Here is a 23510-nt window from a genome sequence, read left to right as displayed (position 1 = left end):
TTATGGGAAGAGCATTGTGGGAGAGGGATCTTCGGATCCCTCTCTGCAGCCTTCCTGCTCTTCCCAGCGTTAATTTACGTAAATGGCCTGTGCAACATTAAGAAACAAAGTTCATAATCCAACTTCTTTTATTTAAATAATTAAACCAATACATACAAATCACTTGTAACTATAAGCATTTTGATATTTTGAACAAATGTATTAAGAGGTAAAAATATATGTCTTCTGTTGCTACATTCAGAGCCTCAGGTAAATTTGACAAACAAATGTTTCCCTTTCTCCATACAGATCCATATGTGAAGGTGTCCCTGCTATGTGATGGGCGTAGACTTAAAAAGAAGAAAACAACCATTAAGAAGAATACATTGAACCCAACATATAATGAGGCTATCATCTTTGATATACCCCCAGAGAATATGGACCAAGTCAGCCTCTTAATCTCAATTATGGATTATGATAGGTAAGCCAACATTGATAAAGTGAGTGTCTAATATTAGTCAAATAAAAAAAACAAATTTATTGAGTTTTTGGACAATGTCCAAATGGATATCAAAGCAATGCAGAGTATTACATTCATGGTCAAGTAAAAGTCCACGGTAATAGACCATTCATGCAGGGTGCACTTGGCCATTCAGACTATAAAATGATCAAGCATTGAGCATCATTAGTAACTTTATCTTCCATTCATGTCATAAAAGAATGCCCCAAACATCTTATTTATGTTGAAGTAAGCATGCAATGTGTATGATAAAAGAACATGAAATCATTGTTGCATATAGGGCCTCATTCATCAAGGAACGCAAAACAAGTGTAATGTGCGGGGGGAGGGGGGGGTGGATTTTAACCTTTACAAAAAAAAAACACAAGCACATGGGGGGCGGGGACACGTCCATATTCGACAAGTAGTGGAACTGAATATACATCTGTTGATGAATATGGGGGTAGATCTACTCGGCACTAACAATACACTGCAAGATATGTCCAATACTTATGTGGAATATCAAGTCAAGTAATGTCACCTGTTAATAAGATATTAATTAAGCACAAGACATACATTTTTTGTGTTTAAGTGTTTTCTTATTTTTTTTTTTTTATCAGAAAATACATTATCAGGATTTATTAATGTCTACTGTACATAAAATACATTTTTTCATTTGCTTCTGACTGCAAACGCATGTTCTAGTTTGCATTCACTAGTAATCGGCACTTACTAGCTGGTGAAAGTGAAATAACTGAAAATCACGTACCTTAGGGAATCCTGATTTGGACGCTGCAGTGTGTGCTAGGGCTTGTAATGCTCTTACTGCACATTGACTGCATACATATGCCCAGTCCCTTCACAGTTCTGTCACTGAAATCGCAGGCTGTGGTAAGGGTCCTTGTACTCGAGGATGCTATGGTTCTGGGCATGTGCAAAGCGATTTTACGCAAAATACGGCATGTATCACTATTTAGATTCCTTAATGACTAAAGTTTCAACTCTAAAATGAGCTCCTATATCTCCATATTCACATGGATGGCCAAACTGAATATTAATCATGCTCATTGTTCCTACAGTCAGCAAGATCAGTCCATTTATAACCAGTTTAAAGATACTTTATATAATGCAACATTCGTGTCCCCAAAATAAGTGTGACAATTTTCCATTTGAAAGCAATTGGACTTATTCCATAAAAACTTTACTTTTTTATTAACTTTACACTCATTAGCTGGCACCTATTTATAAAGTGCACCAATGCACCGTGGATGCAGCCATTTTGTAGTCTGAACCATTATTCTTATATATACTTTGTACCTCAGTTATGTCAGAATTTGTTAGTGAATCAATGGGCTGTATTCTCATTTATGTTGTTTCACCCTACAAAATGACTGCTATATATGGAGATAAGCGGAATTTGATACCGAAGAGATAGAATAAGTTTGCATTGTATCAGTGTAGAAATAGAGATGGTGTTCTGGACTGAGTGTGGTTCTATGTGGCTATAATAGATCATTTACAAGTGTTGACAATGTGCATTGAATCTCAATGTTATAAAATTGTTTTGCACTGTGTCTATTACTCCAGTTGATAAGTTCCAAGTCAGACTTTTGTTTAACAAATGCTTTTTTTTATTGTCCACTTACATTTAGGGTTGGGCATAATGAAATTATTGGAGTGTGTCGTGTAGGTAATAGCACAGAAGGTCTTGGAAGAGACCATTGGAATGAAATGCTGGCATATCCACGAAAGCCTATAACACACTGGCATCCATTGGTGGAAATGAAAAAGTCATTTAAAGAGGTTTGTACCACACGTTGAACTTTGTGTTTCAAATTCATTGTAATTTCCAAAACAACGGGATAGCCACTACACTGCATCTAAAGTAATGTCGGCCTTTTAAACCTACGTACATTAAGTTACATGCAAGTTCTTTCAATTAGCACTGTAAAACAAGGCTACCAGACAATTACATTTATCTAGGATACATTTGAACAATCACTAATGGGGCTCTAGTTCAGTAAAGAAAGACCAAGTGGTACTGAATGTTGCCCTTACAGCAAATCAAATATTTATGTGTACCTGCATTTTCTTGTGCCTATCAAACACCTAATATTCAGGGCAAATAATGAAACTTGAAACTACCAAATTGTTCTTTTTTGTTAAAAAAGTTATAAAATAACTATAAAAGTGTTTAAGTGTTTAGCTTAAAAAGTTATGGGATGGTTATTTAGATAATCACTAATATATAGGTCTAGCACATATTATTGCATAATTATGATGCTTAATCCTCCAAAAAAGTCTGTCAAAAAATCTATGAAAAAGGAGAGTTCTGTAAAAACAATGCCCATGGGAATAGATTATACAAGAAAACCATACAAAAGATTATCCCACAAAAAGGAGCTCAGCCCTGCAAGATTTTAATTTAAAAAAATCAGTTTGCAATGTTATTGCAAATATAATACATCAAAACCAATTACAAAAAAGTAAAGGGTTTATCTTAATAGAACAATCATTGCAGAATACCTGTATCAGCAACAATGAAATAGTAACAATAATGTGGCAAGTAAAGATAATGGTCCCTGACTTTTTTGGGAGTCTTCACTAAGTTCTTTGTTTTTGATTGGTGCTAGCTTTTCTTCTACTTTCCTTATTCTAATTTTTGAGGTAATTGCACTTGATAGATATTTTTTTGGATATATCTTTCTTCTCAAGAGATGTCCAGATATGCATCTGTAACATATCTGCCAGGTTTACTGCAGGTGTACTTAGGGTGAAAGTGCAAAAACGTTTATTAGGCATCATAAACTACAGTAGATATTACCATCCTTCTCATGTATGCATGAAAACAGCAAACAATATTGTTGTTTTTTTAAATGCGCACACAAGTGTCCCTAACTTCTTAACATGAAGATCCTTAGAGGCACCCAGGACCTTTCTTCTGGACCGTAACCCTTCCAGTGGACATGATAATGGAGCTGGTTTCTGACCGCGAGAGTCTAGAATACTCTCTATATGAAATTCAGTGTGCCCGTCAATATTAACAGGAGAAGGCTTAGGAGTAGGTTTCCTATAAAAAGTTGTGGACCAAAACTCGGGGTTTCAGCAATATGGGGATTTTCATATATAGTGGTAAGTCCAGTTTGTATGCTACTGGATCTTCATGACTATGGTATAATGGCCAATTTATCTACAACCAAATTTTCTGGATGGCTGTCGCAGTTGAAGATTTTTAGTGTTTAGTCAAATTGTCTCCTACCTTAAATTGGGACTCCATGCCATGACTGCTGCTGTCTTTACTTGGTTTGGGCTCTAGACAAAGCTTGTTGAACCTTATCTCTGACTTTCTGCAACATGGAAACAGTTTTCTCTAAGTCATCTGCCCCACATGTTGAAACAGGAGATAATGAGAACATTGGAGGATGAAGGCCAGTAGTGCAACAGAAGGGAGACATCTTACATGCTGAATGGGGGAATTAATTTAGGTGAACTCTGCCCATGGGATGTAGTCAGCTCAGTTTTTATGAAATTAGAAGATATAGCAAAGGGGGTATTATTCCAATATGTGATTGACCTGTTCAGTCAGGACATTAGACTGTGGATGGTATGCTGTCAAGAATCAAAGCTCAGTTACTAAGGCTTTACAGAAGGCTTTCGAAAAGGTTGCTATGAACTGTGTACCTCTATATAAAACACTATATTGAGTGGAGCCCAATGAAGTCTGAAGACATGAGATATAACTAACTTAGCCAATTTCTGTTCTGAAGGAGGGTCTAGAGGACTAAAATGAGACATTTTACTGAACCTCTCTACCACAAACCAGATGGTATTGATACCCATTGAGAGTAGGAGATAAACAGTGAAGTCCATGGGGATATGAGTCCATGGAATTTTAGGGATAGGTACTGGTTCCAGCACACCCAGGGTTGCTTTTCACATACTCAACATGACTGGACAAAGTTTTGAACATCTTTGTGGAGTTCTGTTCACCAAATGAATTGGGACACCGAATGAAGTGTTTTGCTATTTTCAGGGTGGCCTGCTGTTTTGTGGTCACATGTTTCTTGGAGAACTTCGGACATTAATTTTATGGGTACAAAGAATTTGGAATGAGAAGTTTGAGGTAGAGCACGTCTGTGTGCTTGTTGTAGTGGATAGATCGCTAGACAAGACTCCAATAATCTTGTCAGTGGGTACAATAGGATCTGGAAGTAATAAATCTGTTTGGTAAAGCATAAAACCTCTGCACAGGGCTTCTGCCTTCACCATTTTAAATCCCAGCTGGTACATAATAATAAATGAAAATCTGGAGAAAAACAATGACCAACTGGAGTTGAGCCACTTGGTGGATTCAATATATACAAGAATTTTACGATTCTTTATGAAGGAGCTTGTCTCCTTATAAACAATGGTGCCACTCTTCTAAAGTACACTTACTTGCCAGCAGCTCTCGATTCCCCACATCATAATAACTGTCTTCCACCTTAAACTTTCAGGGGAAAAAAAGGCACAGGGCTGCATCATGTAATCTATAGAATTTTTCTAAGAAATATATGCACCAGCCCTGGTATCTAATGCATCAACTTCACAAAGAAAGGTTCTTTTAAATCTCAATGGATTAGCACTGAAGCGGTACAAAATGTTTTTTTTTATTTGATAATAGCATTGACGGCTTCCAGAAACCAATTGTTTGGTTCTGCCCATTCTTTGTTACAGTAGTTAATCAAGTTACAATTGAGGAGAATCCTTGTATAAATGTCCCATAAAAGTTTGCAAACCCAAGAAATCACTATAAGGCTTTTAAGTAGGTGGATTGTACCAATTCTTGGATGACGATCAATTAAGATTGATAGATTGAGCAATGGAGAACCCACTGGCCAAGATTATATTGCCTAAAAAGACTTTACCCCAGCGGGTGGGATACGGAATTGCGATTACCACAATTCCGACAACAGTTATTAAGGCACCAAAATGCCAATGGGTTAAATTGCGACATGTAGGAATAACAGACTTACTTAAAAAACTGATAGTCAACAATTAAGGGAAAATGTGAGTACCCAGCACCTGTATAATGTCCAAAACTTACAGGAATGGCATGGCCTGAATAAATGATTCATCCATGAATTTACCCGCCACCCCATTGTCAATTAGGGCTATGGATGATAGTAATGTATTATCAGATTTCATTTTAATGGGTATGTGTAGGGATTTGGATATGATCCTCGAAAGACCTAGGAACATCGACCTACCAATTTCTAGGTCTAAGCATTTTTCCTGCTTCTGAAGACAAGTGGTTGCGAAATGACACTTGAGGCCACAGTACAAGCAAAGGGCCTAAAGGCATTGTCAGGTTTTCTTGTCTTAAGTGAATTTAAACTGGCCTATTTGCATGAGTTCTGATTCATCATTGGAAGAGGAGAACTCCTTGTGGGGGGAGGAATCTCTGTAGTTACTAGGGGTGAACTATTTGCGCTCATGGACTAGTTCTTGTAGCCAAGATCTATCTAAATGGTGAGTATCATAGAGGCACCCAGGGTGCTTAGAATGGGATATTGGACTAAGACATCTGTCAAACTTTCTGACCTAGAACTAATTCCTTAGAGCAGGATCGTTCCATTGAGTGTCAGTAGCCCATCTGCAGAAGTCTCTGCAATATTGTTCTGTCAAGTTCCGCCCTTGCTTCAGATTGCCCAGGCTAACTTCTGCTGATGATATCCAATCCATCTCATATAAGAGCCCCAGAGCTGCACAGAATTTGTACACAGATTGTATAGCCACAACATCGGGACTTAGACCATAGGCTCTGGTTTGAGGATGTCCTTGCAGGTGAGACATTGCAAGGCCTACACATTGTACCTCTGTGTAGGATGAAATAGGTCTCATATGAAAGTAAAGGAGAGAGCTTTGCTTTAAACTGAAAAATGAGGCTCTGTCACCAGAGAACTTATCAGATAATCCCATGGTGAGCGCTCTATTGGCAGCATTGACAACCAGAGAGCCCTGAGCTTGTTCTTCCCGTCCAAGGGTATGCTAGTTTAAGTTCCTCATAAATTGGGCCATGAATTGAATCTGATGAGCCAATGCTTGAGTAGGATCCATAGTGCAGAGTTTATGTTTACGGCTGGTATTACTGTTATGAACCCCACAATCAGCGACTGATAACCCCTGTACAGAACCTATGGAGTGGGATATTTCTTACCATTAGGAGCTGTCTTTACCAGAACCACACTGTTCACTTGTACTCAGATGCCCCCTAGACTTGATCCCAGTTGTGTGTAGTTGTTAACAGCTGTGAGTGAGGTAGAGTCAAGGAAATTTGCAGCTATGGAACAAGATGTAGACAAAATAAGACAAATAGGACACAAAAGAGGATGATTAATTGGAAAGCTAGGTCAGAGGACAGGAGAGGTGCTTGAGGTCAATAAACAGGCAGAGAGTTCAAGGGCAGGCAGATATTCAACATCAAGGTCCAGTAAACAAAGCCAAGATCAAGCAAACTGAATCCAGCAGCAGAAGATATACCAATCTATATGAATAAAGATACAGGAACTAGCCTAGGTAAAACTAACACCAGCAAAGCAATAATGGCTATGAGTGTATTTATGTGGGTTCTGGCCAATCAGCTGCTGCACAAATCGTGTGAGCAGAAATTGTTGACTGCTCAACTGCTGGGTAGCAATCATGTGAACAGAAAGTGTTGACTGCTCGGCAGCTAGGTAGTGAGTATTGATGATAAATCAGCAGCAATGTGGAAACTCTGTTGGCATCTCAGAAAGCAGGGTGAGTATGGTTGCTCAGCAACAGAATTACAAGAACTCTGACATTTAGCAAAATCTGGAGTGGATTTCTGAGACAACAGAGCAGCAAAACCATAACACAGACCAGCAAAAACATAACAGTATTCAAACATTGTAATAATATATAAATTGATGTTTTAGGCTGAGAAATTAGAATTGCAAGAACAGTCTAACCTGACTGTACTGATGAATTTTGTGAAAGTAAGTAATATTGATTTAGAGAGTGAGAAATACAGAAAAAGAATGAAACCCAGAGACTGAAAACGAAAGAGAGAGAGAGAGAGAGAGAAAGAAAAAGAGAGAGAGCAAAATAGTGAAAGAAAGAGGGAAGAAGAGAGACCTCCCCCACCAACAAACAGAAGTTTTAAGTTTAAATAAAAATATAAATTAAATTATCTAAATCTTATAGTGATTTTTACTGACAGGGAATTTAGATTGAGAAGGGATATGTGCATAAATGTCATAATCAGACATGCAAAATGAAGGTTTTCCTTAAGTTCCACCAACTGGTGGTTGAAGTGGCAATGCAGTCTCTGGATTGGCAGTTTGGGAATCACTCACAGTGGTTGCTGGAAATAGTACTGATTTTGGAGGATATGACAGCACAGGAACAGTAACATTTTTAGTTCAATAAAAACTTTTAGGGCTAGATTTACTAAGCTGCGGGTTTGAAAAAGTGGAGATGTTGCCTATAGCAACCAATCAGATTCTAGCTATCATTTTGTAGAAGGTACTAAGTAAATGAAAGCTAGAATCTGATTGGTTGCTATAGGCAACATCCCCACTTTCTCAAACCCGCAGCTTAGTAAATTTAGCCCTTAGTGTTTCCTGATACAATCATGCAATTGACAGAGTCTGTGTTGTTGAAACAGAGAGTTGTGGTATGTACATTGAACCAAATGCCTCTCTAAAATGTGAAACTTTGTCTCCAAAGCGTGAAGTTGTTGCTTACGCCGTTGCTTCTGTGCCTAGCTATGCATCAGTCAGAGAAGGAGCCATATGTGTTAGAGATGCTGATTCCATTCTGCTTAACCTTAGCTTTGTATTTAGTAGGGATGTGCACCGGCGACTTTTGAGGTCTCGTGTTTTGTGTTTTGGATCCGGATTTTCGTTATTTTTGGGGTTCGGATTTGTCTCGCAAAACACTTGACGAAAGGTCTCGGTTCGGATTTAAGGTTTTGGATTTGGATTTTTTTTGAAAAAAACATAAAAAGTTTAAAAATCAAGTTTTTGGGCTTATTTTCACTCCTAGGCTATTATTAACCTCAATAACATTCAATAACAAGCATTTCCACTAATTTACAGTGTATTCTGAACACCTCACAATATAGTTATTAGTCCAAAACGTTGCAACAAGGTATCTTTCTGGACTGCGTAGAGGAGTGGGTCACCACAATATATATTAAAAACCTTGAACTTTTATGATTCGCACCAATAAATGTACCTGGACTGCGTAGAGGAGTGGGTCACCACAATATATATTAAAAACCCTGAACTTTTATGAATCGCACCAATAAATGTACCTGGACTGCGTAGAGGAGTGGGTCACCACAATATATTAAAAACCCTGAACTTTTATGAATCGCACCAATAAATGTACCTGGACTGCGTAGAGGAGTGGGTCACCACAATATATATAATAAGAAAACCATCAACTTGTTTGATTCGCACCAATAAATGTACCTGGACTGCGTAGAGGAGTGGGTCACCACAATATATTAAAAACCCTGAACTTTTATGAATCGCACCAATAAATGTACCTGGACTGCGTAGAGGAGTGGGTCACCACAATATATATAATAAGAAAACCATCAACTTGTTTGATTCGCACCAATAAATGTACCTGGACTGCGTAGAGGAGTGGGTCACCACAATATATTAAAAACCCTGAACTTTTATGAATCGCACCAATAAATGTACCTGGAATGCGTAGAGGAGTGGGTCACCACAATATATATAATAAGAAAACCATCAACTTGTTTGATTCGCACCAATAAATGTACCTGGACTGCGTAGAGGAGTGGGTCACCACAATATATTAAAAACCCTGAACTTTTATGAATCGCACCAATAAATGTACCTGGATTGCCTAGAGGAGTGGGCACTGGGCACCACAATAAAATATATAAAAAACCTTCAACAGGTCTGCATTACACTACACATACGGCTGCTCCTCCATCCTCTCCATCATATACATGTTGGAGTTTTAGCGTGTGACAACCTCTTGTTTTTGATAATGTCAGTGCATTTTGAATATTTTTCAATTTGCCCCACACCACTGAATGTACTTTATCTATGATACGCATCTATCTATCTTGACTGCGTAGTGTGGTGGCCCCGGTACACAATTTGGTACCGAGGCCACAATATAATTAAAAAACCCTCCACGTGTCAGAATTCCACCAAACAAGTATCTGGACTGCATAGTGGGGTGGCCCCGGTACCCAATTTGATACCGGGGCCACAATAAAATAAATACACCCTCCACGTGTCAGAATTCCACCAAACAAGTATCTGGACTGCGTAGTGGGGTGGCCCCGGTACCCAATTTGATACCGGGGCCACAATACCTCCTCCAAACATGGTACAGACAATTCGTCATTGAGATCCCATCAAGTATGTTAAAGACAGACAGGGTCCAAGTGTTATTGGTTGACTTTGTAAACCAAAAAACTGTCCCTGTTGCACATAGTCGTGCAATGTAGACTGACTTTTTCATTTAAAGGCACCATCTTTCAAGTGTAGTGTTTGTAAGTCTAAGTCATATTATACTTTTGGTAAAATTGGTTTATTTTGTTCCTCTTTATGGTAACTACTAATAGAATTAAAGTATTAAATAGAAGCGGCAGTTCCTCTTTATGGTAATTAGTAATAGAATTAAAGTATTAAATAGAATTAAAGTATGAAATAGAGTGGTATAGAGTTGTAGTGTGGTATAGATAGAGTGGTCCCCACAATATAATAATAAAACCCTCAACTGGTCTGAATTCCACCAAACAAGTATCTGGACTGCGTAGTGTGGTGGCCCCGGTACACAATTTGGTACCGAGGCCACAATATAATTAAAAAATTGGGCATCAACTGTCACCGTTGTTTAATATCTGATACACCTAAATATGGACTGCACAGTGGAGTGGCCCCGGTAGTAAATTTGGTGCCGGGGCCACAATACCTCCTCCAACTTCCAAGTGTAGTGTTTATAAAGACAGACAGCGTCGAAGTGTTATTAGTTGGCTTTCTTAACCCTAAAATTGTCCCTGTTGCAAATATTCGTGCAATGGACAGTTACTTTTTTATTGAAAGACTCAAGCTTTCAAGTGTAGTGTTTATAAAATATAAACAACAATACAGTAGTTTTAGAGCACGTCAATACCTCTTGTTTTAAATTATGACACGGCATTTTACTTTTGGTTTAATTTCTTGAATTTTTTTAAATTTGGTTTTACTTTTTGAACATGGCAAACGACTGTTGATTGGTCATATAATGCAAAAAAAAAAGTTCCAAGATGGAATTGTCCTTGGGCCCTCACACCCACCCTTATGTTGTTGAAATAGGACATGCACACTTTAACAAACCAATCATTTAAGCGACAGGGCCTACCAAACAACTTTGGCTGAAATGATTGGTTTGTTTGGGCCCCCACACCAAAAAAGCTATTCATCTCTCCCTGTACAGACTAAACAGGCTCTACTGAGGCAAGATGTCGTCCTCATCCTCAACCTCTGATTCCTCTCCCCCTACAGTGTGTACTTCCTCCTCATCACACATTATCAATTCGTCCCCGCTGGACTCCACAACCACAGGTCCCTCTGTACTATCTGGAGGGCAGTGCTGTACTTCATTGAGGAATTGATTATTCATTTTTATAAACATCATTTTTTCAACGTTCTGAGGAAGCAACCTCCTTCGCCGCTCACTGACCAGGTTCCCCGCTGCACTAAAAACTCTTTCCGAGTACACACTGGAGGGGGGACAACTCAGGTAAAATAGAGCCAGTTTGTACAGGGGCTTCCAAACTGCCTTTTGGAGTTCTACCACGTCACTACCTCTAGTTAATTTAGATTGCAAGGCTTGTAAATATAAATACTTTGAAGATAAAAAAAAGCAGGCTGCACAGACTGTGGAGCTAGAAAGTGAAATTAAATGGACCACGTTACTTTGGTGGCTATCTATGCCCCCCCCCCCCCCCCCGCCCTACACTTGTAGTTGAATATAAATAAAGCAGCCTGCATAGACTGTAGAACTAGCAATTCAAATATACAAAGAAATGGACAAAGGCAGTTTGGTATCTGTCTGCATCAGATCCCCTCTCCACTAGGAGTAAAACAGAAAACTTTTCAGCCGTTATATAATCTAGAATATAAATAGAAATTGAGAAATGCAATTTGGTATCTGTCTGCATCATAATCATCAACATCCTCCTCAGCGCCAGCTACATCAATATCCTCCTCCCAGTGTACAACATTCACACCTTCATTAGCCAAATCTGTAACTGGACTGTGGGTGATCCTTCCAGCATATGCAGAGGGCGTGCTGCAAATGCTGGATGGAGTCACCTCTTCCCGTACAGTGATGGGAAGGTCAGGGTTTACAACCAACAACACCCTTGGACTCGCCTTGGGGATTTGTGATGTCATCTGTTTAGAAGGCAGAGTTCTTTGCTGTTTTGTTGTTGTTGCTGACAGCATAACTCTCTTAAATTTTTTGTAGGGGGGGGGAGGAGGGCTTAGATCCTTGGGTGAAGCTGGACCACTAGTCATGAACACGGGACAGGGCCTAAGCCGTTCCTTGCCACTACTTGTCGTAATTGGCATATTGCCAACTTTACGTTTCTCCTCAGATGATTTTAAGTTTCTTTTTTTGCTGTTTTTTGAGAACTTGGGCTTTTTGGATTTTACATGCCCTGTACTAGGAGATTGGGCATCGTGCTTGCCAGACGACGTTGATGGCATTTCATCGTCTATGTCATGACTAGTGGCAGCAGCTTCAGCATTAGGAGGAAGTGGGTCTTGATCTTTCCCTACTTTATCCTCCAAATTTTTGGTCTCCATTATATGTAGCACAAGATACTGCAGAATGTGTGAACTTGGTAATATTGCAGTACCAATGGACTTATACTGCTGTATTGGTTTTGCAAATTTGGTTATAATTATTATATATATATTTTTTTTTAAATTTTTTATTTTTTTTTACTTTTTTTTTATTTTTAAAAAACTTGGGAATAGTGGGGAAATAACTATGCCCTTAGAAGCACAGAGCACAGGACACAGCACCACTGGACTGAACAGGACACGGCACAGGACCCAGCAGCACTACGGAACTCAGCAGGACAGAGCACAGGACACAGCACCACTGGACTGATACTACAGAATGTGTGAACTTTGTAATATTGCAGTACCAATGGACTTATACTGCTGGATTGGTTTTGCAAATTTGGTTATAATTATTATATTTATTTATTTATTTTTTAATTTTTTATTTTGTTTTACTTTTTTTTATTTTTTAAAAACTTGGGAATAATGGGGAAATAACTATGCCCTTAGAAGCACAGAGCACAGGACACAGCACCACTGGACTGAACAGGACACGGCACAGGACCCAGCAGCACTACGGACCTCAGCAGGACAGAGCACAGGACACAGCACCACTGGACTGATACTGCAGAATGTGTGAACTTTGTAATATTGCAGTACCAATGGACTTATACTGCTGGATTGGTTTTGCAAATTTGGTTATAATTATTATATTAATTTTTTTTTTTTTAAATTTTTTTTTTTTTTTTACTTTTTTTTTATTTTTAAAAAACTTGGGAATAGTGGGGAAATAACTATGCCCTTAGAAGCACAGAGCACAGGACACAGCACCACTGGACTGAACAGGACACGGCACAGGACCCAGCAGCACTACGGAACTCAGCAGGACAGAGCACAGGACACAGCACCACTGGACTGATACTGCAGAATGTGTGAACTTTGTAATATTGCAGTACCAATGGACTTATACTGCTGGATTGGTTTCGCAAATTTGGTTATAATTATTATATTTATTTATTTTTTTTTTAATTTTTTATTTTTTTTTACTTTTTTTTATTTTTTAAAAACTTGGGAATAATGGGGAAATAACTATGCCCTTAGAAGCACAGAGCACAGGACACAGCACCACTGGACTGAACAGGACACGGCACAGGACCCAGCAGCACTACGGACCTCAGCAGGACAGAGCACAGGACACAGCACCACTGGACTGATACTGCAGAATGTGTGAACTTTGTAATATTGCAGTACCAATGGACTTATACTGCTGGATTGGTTTTGCAAATTTGGTTATAATTATTATATATTTTTTTTTTTTTAAATTTTTTATTTTTTTTTACTTTTTTTTTATTTTTTAAAAACTTGGGAATAATGGGGAAATAACTATGCCCTTAGAAGCACAGAGCACAGGACACAGCACCACTGGACTGAACAGGACACGGCACAGGACCCAGCAGCACTACGGAACTCAGCAGGACAGAGCACAGGACACAGCACCACTGGACTGATACTGCAGAATGTGTAAACTTTGTAATATTGCAGTACCACTGGACTTTTACTGCTGAATGTGTGAACTTGGTAATATTGCAGTACCAATGGGCTTATACTGCAGGATTGGTTGTGCAAATTTTGTGGTAATTAAAAAAAATTAAAGTAGATTTTGGTATTTTTTAAAAAAACTTTTTTTTATTTTTTTAAACACAGGGGAATATTGGGGAAATAACTATGCCCTTAGAAGCACAGAGCACAGGACACAGCACCACTGGACTGAACAGGACACAGCACAGGACCCAGCAGCACCACTGACCTCAGAACGACAGAGCACAGCACACAGCACCACTGGACTGATACTGCAGAACACAGCACAGCACAGCACAGCACAGCACAGCACAGAACTAAACAGCACAGCACAGAACTAAACAGCACAGCACGAGATCTACCAGGACAGAGGACCACCTAACACACCCTCCCTCTACCCTGATCAATGCCCGAGTGAAGATGGCGGCGACTAGCGGGGAATTTATAGGATCCGAGTATCGCGAGATCCGACAATGGGATTATGAGTCAGAGCCTCAGTTTCACATTTGAATTTGGCGCCAATACCCGGATCTGTCTCGGATCCGCAACGTTCGGGTGGGCTCGGATTTCATAAATCCGAGTGCGCTCATCCCTAGTATTTAGCGCTGCCAAGGTGGATGAAGCTCCAGCTATCCCTGTTGTTTACTCATATGCTTGAATGGGTGTGTGTAGCTCTCAGGTTGTCTTTGCTGATTCAGTCCATAGAACTGAGCATGCAGCATGGTAATCCCTGATCACCACCTCCTACATGTGGGAGTTCTTCAATCTCTTCAACAATTTAATGCCTCCAATATATTAGTCAGCACCTTCCATGGAACTTGTGTGGCTCATTTCAACATGACTATTTTTTACTCCACATTCAACTCTTTATAGCTTGATTTCTGCTACAACTGCTCAAAATACAAACACAGCAGCTGCATCCTTTTGACTGCTTTAAATTTAGTTTATTATGTCTCCTAATAACCATGTTTTAGGTCTGAAATTTTACCACACTCTTTGTTTTTCATCATTTTTAATCAATATTATTATTAGTAAAGAAAAAGTTAAAGATCTATCAGCGGAGGTTGCTGAAACTATGAGAAAAACTAATCAATATAACACAATTAATAATTACAAAACATTGATAATTATGAAATGTTGCAAAACAGTAATTCTCACCGTGATCAGTAAGTAGTTTACTCATTAGTCAGTGGATAAGAGTGAATAACCAGTAGTAAATCTTCTGGTACACCAAATCAAGAGAGATCAATTCTATGAAGTTGAGCTTCAATTATTGTTATGAATTAGCTGGACTTAGCAGGTTGCTGAAAATATAATATGAGGGATAGTGACCGGCAAGTGTAACTGACTACATACACAACCCCTTTATAAGTTTGTGAAACACAATTACTAAATGTAACTGAACAGAGCACTTCTTACAATGATCAATATATATATGTTTTAGCCACTAGCCATTGGACAAAAATGAATATGCAGTAGCAAATCAAGGTCAATTGTATGAATTTGAGCTGCTGTATTTAGTACTCTTGCAATGGGTTGCTAGTCATATTCCTACTCCTACCCAATTAGACCACAATGCAGAATGAATTGACATCCACTTTGTCCCAATTCTATTTTTGTACTGTTAAATCTTTAAAAAAAAAAAAGTAGTACAGTATTAAACTTGAAGGTTATATTAGCAAAACTTTGTAGCTCTGGGAATCTGTCTGTTCCACCATGGATTTCTACAAATATTCCACCACAACTTTTCATCTCTAAACATTGATACTGCCTTATTAAATGTCCCACTATTGTATATTTGAATGTTTTTAATACATTGGTAGATATGCCCTTACAAATGCATAGACAGTGTAACTGAAACATGCAAAAAGGTGTCCCGTTTAAATAATAGGCTGAGTTCTTGTTTCCACCACCTCCAAAGTCGTGTAAACAACAAGTCTTTTTGCAGAGAATAAAAGGCCTTGTATCTTATTTAAAAATCTTCTCCTTCAAAACAAAATGTTGTTTAACACATGGGAATAAAATTAGGTGAATGAGCACAACTAGCTCAAGAGTCAGTTATGAAAGGCTATGTACCTCCAACCATCAAAACATGCAAAAACTATTTGGGACTCAACCACAAATCTCTTATTTGCTGTAATAAAATGTATACATTTTATACACAAAAATATGTAATGCTTTGCTAGGCAGTGGCGGACCTACCATTGGTGCTGCAGGTGCTGTGCACCAGGGCCCATGGATGTAATGGGGCACACTGCATGGCAGATGCAAAGGGTCAGGGGCCCTGGTTCCCTCTTCCCTGCCTCCCTTTACCGTGTCCCACAGCTCGCTAGTTCCGCCTCTGTTGCTAGGCTACAGTAGTTGTTCAGTGGTATGACTGAGATCTATATAAAAATATATCAAATCAATATTGAAGCTCATATTTCTATACACTGTTGCTTACAACACCACTAATGATTTCCAATCTGTTTAAGTTTTCTAATGAATTAATGAATGTATTTTTCATGATCATGTCATGTCTGCATTTTTGTTGCTTGAGAGGCTTTTCATAAATGTCTTACCTTAATAGCATATTGACTTTCGCTCATATATTTTATGTCCCCTGACATGTATCTAACTTTGCAATTCTACAAGGAATTGTCAATGTTATTTTTGAATACAAACTGAATAATAATGTATTGATTGACATTAGTTTTAACTCTTCGCTTGTTTAAAGATATTGATATGGCGTGCCTTTAAAATGTTGTTTATAATCGATAAAGAAAAATATTTAGGAAATGGGAAATATATAAAGAACTTATTATAAAACAGAGCAGATAATTGTCTTCTTATGGTCTAATTAGGGTTTTTGATTTTTTTTTAGACATTGCACATCATTGTAAGGTTATGGTGGCCTATAAGATATCTAAAATCATCCACTCTAAGTAGCACAGATAGTGAGTACCCTTAAAACATAAGGTATTCACATGTTCATAGCTAGTTTTTAACCACTGGCATTGCCCCACTGACCCTATAATAAAAGTTAATCAAAATAAAAAAAATTTGTGACATTTACAAATTTATTGAATGTTTTATGTTAATTTACCTTTCCATGACACTAGTTTAAATATTTCATGCCTCAGGTCAAGCTAATGTTATCTGTTGCCAGCCAGCCTTTTTTCAGCTAGGTTGTACATGTCAGTAGTACTTTTTTGATGTAAATATGCATTATAAATATACAGCTTCTTTAACGTATTGCTATTACAGATACTTAGATTACTCATTGGAAAGTCATTAGTTTAAAATGCCTTGTAGCCTAAGTATCATTTATCTGTGTTTGAATGAGCAATATAAGAGACTGCTCCTTATTAGAAGTCCAGCTATTTGCCAGCCAGGCTCACCAGAGCTAGCTTCTTTTTGCTAATTATTGGGGCACAATCTATTTATTCATTTTGAGTAAGCAATCTATTTTATTATGGGGGCACGATCTATTATTTACTTATGGGGGACATTTATTGGAGGAGTCCAGATCTATTCAGCATTGGGTAGGTACTCTCTAGGAGAAGTCCCCAATCACTTTTTCAGGCCTACTCCCTAAACCTAACCGAACCAAGTACTGTGACGGCTGGGCTGTTAGTTAATATAAGGGAGGGAACACTTTGATACTTTACTTAATTAGTTAGTTTTTGCCCTTTGTGACGCATGCGCTTTGAACTATTTTGCCTCTTCTCAACCACATCAGCTTTTTAACTACTCTGCGGAGGAATGCCATGTGGTTTTCCAAACCATGTTATGATAAATAGGAAAGCTTCTATCAAAGCAATATCTCCAAACTGCAAATATGGTATGATGCTTTCTTATTTTGCTCTCACTGCACCAGTTTAGATATATCAGGCCATGGCCCTATGCACTTTATCCTCCGGAATACATCAGAGAGCTGGCCTGACGGAGTCCCGATGACCAAATATCTAGGGGCATGGCCTACTCGGTTAGATGCAAAAATACTACCGTATATTCTTCTTCTATAACACTATTCAATATTTCTTCTTGTCAATTCACAGTATGAACAGCCATAATTGCTACATATTGTTTACACCATGCAAACCCTTTCTCATAAAACTAAATGAGTCCCTCCTGTATAGACAGACAGACAAAGCTTCTATGAATGACTTTATGGAATGTCATATTGATGAAACTAAAACACCTGTGCATATTTAGGAATCACAAATTTTGGTATGTGATATGTAACTTGTGCTTGAAGTGAATTTGACAAAGGTCAGAGCAACTTTTTACATGCTTCATCTCTTGCACCCTGTGTGTAGTCAGTTTTGAAGTGAGTGGGAATAGAATGAACAACTTGTAGCCAATCAGATAATTGAAAAACTTACACCTGCACAGAATATTCAAGAGATGAGTGTTCTGATCTTATGGGAAGCATTGACCTGTTGTGAGCTGTTAGTGAGGATAGCAACAGTTTCATTAAAGCTGGAGGGATGGAAGTGACTGAGGGCTAGATTTACTAAGCTGCAGGTTTGAAAAAGTTGAGACGTTGCCTATAGCAACCAATCAGGTTCTAGCTGTCATTTTGTAGAAGGTACTAAATAAATGAAAGATAGAATCTGATTGGTTGCTATAGGCAACATCCCCACTTTTTCAAACCCGCAGCTTAGTAAATCTAGCCCTAAGTGTTAAAAAATGTTGAAGGGAGTGGAGGAACACAGACTAAGGGGTATATTTACTAAACTGCGGGTTTGAAAAAGTGGAGATGCTGCCTACAGCAATCAATCAGATTCTAGCTGTCATTTTGTAGAATGCACTAAATAAAAGAAAGCTAGAATCTGATTGGTTGCTATAGGCAACATCTCCACTTTTCCAAACCTGTAGTTTAGTAAATCTAGCCCTAAGAGTTAGTTAGATAGGGGAAAGTGCAAATTCCCTCAAGACATAGAATTATGGTGTGAGACACCTGTTAAAATGGGAGTTTTGTTGTGTTGAAAGCACACCTCTATTTGAAATATAGTTTATAAAAACAACTCGTTTTGTGTTTTTAACGTATTCTTTCATTTCCACAGTGGCAAGGCCGGGCAGCTAGCTTTGACAGCCAGGGTTCATGCCCTTCCCCAAAACCTCCATCGACTCCTTGAAACCAGCCACTGTAAGCGCCTGAATTTTCGCACCAACCTAGAGGACTTGTTTAAGAATCCTACAGAAGAGCTCTCACCACCTTAACAGCAAGTCATAAAAACCAATAAGTCAAACGGTCTTTACATTGAGTTCAAGAAGAGAGCTGGACAAGTGAATAAGTGGTTTGGTTTTGTCTTGGTCTGTTGTATCTTAAAATGTCATATGTTGGTGTTTTCACGATTCAGATCAGAAATTGGACACATGACAGGAAGATCTAAAAGCAGACTGGAAGCTTTTCCGCATTGCAGAAAGGAATATAATTTTAATGTGAGAAATATTTGTTGTTATGTGGACAATGAATGTACATTGAATTGTTATTCTCCATAGGAAACCTGGAGGATCATATTGATAGCGACAGTATTACTGAAATGTTTTACTATTGGTCAGTGATGCGATGGTACTAGACATCAAAGAAATATTCAGAATTCAAAAATGATTTATATGTGATATGAGAACACTATCACCAATGTGTGTTGTCTTTAATTATATTACTTTTGTGTAAAATGACAATAGAAATGCTTTTACAGTTTGAGCTTTATTTATGCTTCCAATGACTGTCACAGGCAATTTACATTGTTAGATTAAGTTAACTTTTTATGAGGCTTGGTCTTTTTACACTTCCAGTCACTGACATGTTAAGGGTGCATGAGAATGCAATTCTCATTATGCTAAGGCAATCCTCTACTCATGCTGGATGCCTGCACAGTACTCAGGAAATCAATACAGATAGCATTGACATAAAAAGACAATGTTCACAGTGTCAACTAAACATTCCGCATGTCATCTGCAGCCCTTTGCTTGTGAATGTTTTGTGGATCAGCTCCTGTTTACTATGCTCTCACTCACGTTAGTGTGCTTCATTTATGGTCTAACCACTTATCTACATGTGCTACATTGAAATTTGAGTGAAGACTCCATCCTAACTTGGTAATGCTCATCAGCTTATAATTTATACTGAAGCTTATCACTGCCTTTTGTTCAATCAAATTTATTCAACATTACACATAATTCTATATAAAACACTACGTTGTATACCTCGATTGTATGTTATACTTATCCTGGTTATCTGGTTGCCCTCTTTGTGATCCAAGATCTTTGCACACTTAATGAGCCACCAAAAAATATTGATCCAATGTTTAAGACCAACATTGAACCCTTCCATTCAAACCATATATTTAATATAGTTTGTAGACTATATGCTTGTGTGTATAAAAATGTGACGTGGAAGTTCACAACAATCTAGGGTGAAATGGCGCCTATGAAAAGCCTGTGTTTGTAACTGATAGTTTCCATTCTACTGAACGCTCTATACATTTGGAATTTCTCCTATGAAATCCTGCGTTTGCTCCTAGATTTATATATGCATTTCATATTCTACACAGCAGATATTTCTTATCCCACAGAATACAGCCTACCTCTACTTCAGTTTTCACATATTTATTATTATCTGTATTAGCTCTTTCAGATAAAGCAACTTGCATTTTGGAGGTAATTTTTCATCTAAGGCCTGTATCACACTGGGGATTTTTCCCTCAGCTTTTTCTGTAGCTGGAGCTAGCTGGGAATTTACTGGAGCTTAAAAATTAGATCAAAATAAGCATTTTATGAGTGATTTGAGCAGTTGAATCACTCAATCCAACATGCTGTCAGTGGTTAACATTGTATTACAATGTTTTCAACTGTGCGGCATTTGCTAACGGCGATTTTCTGAGTCTGTTCACAGCAGTTTCCTAGTATCCTGAGCTTCAAAATCTGTGTCACAGACTGATTTAGGAAAACCATTCATTTTAGGAGGAGATTCAAGTTCCTCCAGAACGGTCTGTGAAGACGCTCCGAGATGTATCTCAGCTCATTTTTACTTTGCACTCCACAGAGGTGCACAGGAATATCAGCGATGTGCCTGGTACCACAGTACCTGAAAATGAGTGCATCAGTACTCACATGGAGCGTCTACGGTGAACTAAATCCCCTTCCATGTAGTAGAATTTGCCTAGAAAATCGCTGCTTTTTAATTGGTGTGAATTAATATGACCTAGGCCTTAGTCAAACAATTATCTCACACTTACCAAAAAGTAGGTATGCACATGTTAATGTTATAGATATAAAGGTACCTATAATATTGTAGCATTACACTAAAAGTTTTAAGCAGTTTTTCTTTGACTTGATATAATCAATAATTCTAAATGAATATAAAAAAATTGTATGTGCAGCGTTAACAGATGCAATTAATCCATGGCTCAAAGCTCTAGATTTGGTGTCCAATAAAGATATTTTATGGTGCAAAATGAGCCATGGTCAGGCTGAACCACAATAGATTCTTGATTATGATACACAAATGTTCTAGTCTAGCGGTTTTATGTATTTGTTTATCTTTTAGTAGTTGGTTGTACAGGAGGTACTTTTACAGGAATAGACATGTTTTCATTGATGGGAAGATAAATAAAATGTTCCTATCTTTTACTGGCCTGTGGAGCTGCATTAAATCTGAAATATGACACATTTGGAAGAGATGAGGTAATTTTTAAGATGCTGTAACTTTGGATTCCTCATACACAGATCCTGGTTTATTATCCTGTTAGAAAGAGAAAATATTTATGTTTTGCCAAACAATGATATACTCCTAGTACACAGACATGATGGCCAGTCTTTTTCAGAGTCTTGTAGACACCATTGTGGTCAAATAAACATTTACTGGGCATTGAGCCATATTTAGTATTTTCTCTCGTTCAAGCACAAAAGCTAGAAATATCTCAGGAGTGATGTGATTGGCTCATAAATAATCTGAGAAGCTGTTTGCAAACTAGTCGGCATTTTTGATAATGCACTTCTTTCTACAAGGAGAAATGTATGCTATTAAATTAATGATAATCTACAGTGCAATAAAGTGCAATAAGCATCACTCTTAATATTTTTTTGTTGGCGAATGCAGGAATTGATGTAGGCCTGAGTGCTACAATATACAGTAAGTCTGATACTATTACATCTCAAACTAAACAGGACATTTCCTTTGACTGTGGCATTTTTAATTTGTTACAAAAATTATGTAATTAAAGGCCATCAAAACCAAAAATTTTAAGCTGACCTATATAAAAGATCTAATAATAGCATCGCAAAATATATATATATAAAAGTTCTCATACATTTACAGAATTTAAAATTTGTAATGTTTGACATTGAAGATAGATTATCTGTGCAGCTAGACGGAATATTTCTTACATGTTCTTCTATGAGATTACTCACAGCAAGTCTGCTGTAAGTAGGAATATATATTCCTTATAATCTTATCTTAAATATTTTCTTTGTACAGTTTCTGCCTAAATCACGCTTCCCGCGTCGGCTGGTGGGTGGCTATGATACCAAATGCTACACATGTTTACTCCTTTCCATTTATATTTTATAAATATATAAACATGGACTTTTCCAGATCATGAAAGAACTTTCTGTTAGCATTTTAGATTTTAATAGGAGGTCTCCAGTGTTCTTCAGAAAGCTTACACAACAAAATTGGACAGAGATTGCAATGAGTGTGAGACACATTATCATTCTAAAAGATCGAAAAGGTCTAATCAGCTTCAGACAGGACACACATTTTGACCGCCACATGTACAGTATGAGGTCAGCTCAGGAATAAAGAGCAGGAAGCTTGAAGGAAACTATATGATCTAGTCTTACAGCTTGCTCCCCAAACAACCAGATCTCTTTAATTTGGTCATAAAAGCGTGCAACCAAGCTGACTACAGATCCATCACGTTGGCATATTATTAGTTATAGTTATTTTATGAGGCATCATGTATGTTTGGTTTTGTCCTATGTTATGATATTCGACATGTGAGAAATATTGCTATCCCTCTCACTCAAGTAATTGTCCCACAGTAGGCTCACCTGCAGGCAGTCTCATCTGCAGAGCTCTTCACTTTTACCAGCACTTGCGCTATTAGTTCTATTTCTGATAAGTTCCTGAAAGTTTAACATCTAGTAATGAATGTTATTAATATTAGCTTGTATTTAAATTAACCTATTTAGCAGAGTTCTCATATTTTTTAATGGTATGTTTATTTGATAAAACAGGTACAACTTTAAGTTTACATGACTGTACCTGCAACTTCTCACTTTATTTTATGAGCTAAATGTAGTAGAATAATTATTGAAAACCATGTGTGACTTGCAAGGGGCCTTCAACAGCTTGGCACCAGTTTACAAAAATGTCCCAAAGACTATTTAAAATCTGGTGGTTATATCATTAGACCTGACACTGTCTTCTATATCAAGAAGTAATGCCTGAATATAACCTACTCCCACTTACCTGGTAAATCCGTGAGCAACTGGAGTCTGAATTCAGGCACTTTAAGGTAAATACTTATAAGAAAATCTGGGGAAAATGGGGACAAGTGGGGGCCCTTAACATAGTGGATTTCATTAGAGCCTGCCAACTGTTTCTTCTAATTTTTACCACGGTACAA

The 23510-nt window shown here is 37.8% G+C and overlaps 1 protein-coding gene across 1 annotated transcript in view; it reads left to right on the top strand.

The window, feature by feature from the left end:
* The window catches only part of SYT6 (synaptotagmin 6), a 149343-nt gene extending 127217 nt beyond the window's left edge, over positions 1–22126 (top strand). Inside the window, exons 4-6 of the mRNA XM_075196292.1 lie at positions 289–460; positions 2131–2281; positions 18939–22126. Of these exons, the coding sequence (XP_075052393.1) occupies positions 289–460; positions 2131–2281; positions 18939–19010 (395 nt within the window). The 3' untranslated portion in view covers positions 19011–22126. The remainder of the gene's footprint in view (positions 1–288; positions 461–2130; positions 2282–18938) is intronic.
* The last annotated feature ends 1384 nt before the right edge of the window (positions 22127–23510 follow it).

This window comes from Mixophyes fleayi, chromosome 2 (genome assembly GCF_038048845.1).
Source record: "Mixophyes fleayi isolate aMixFle1 chromosome 2, aMixFle1.hap1, whole genome shotgun sequence".
Taxonomy (NCBI): domain Eukaryota; kingdom Metazoa; phylum Chordata; class Amphibia; order Anura; family Limnodynastidae; genus Mixophyes; species Mixophyes fleayi.
This window is presented reverse-complemented; position numbering and strand designations above follow the sequence as displayed.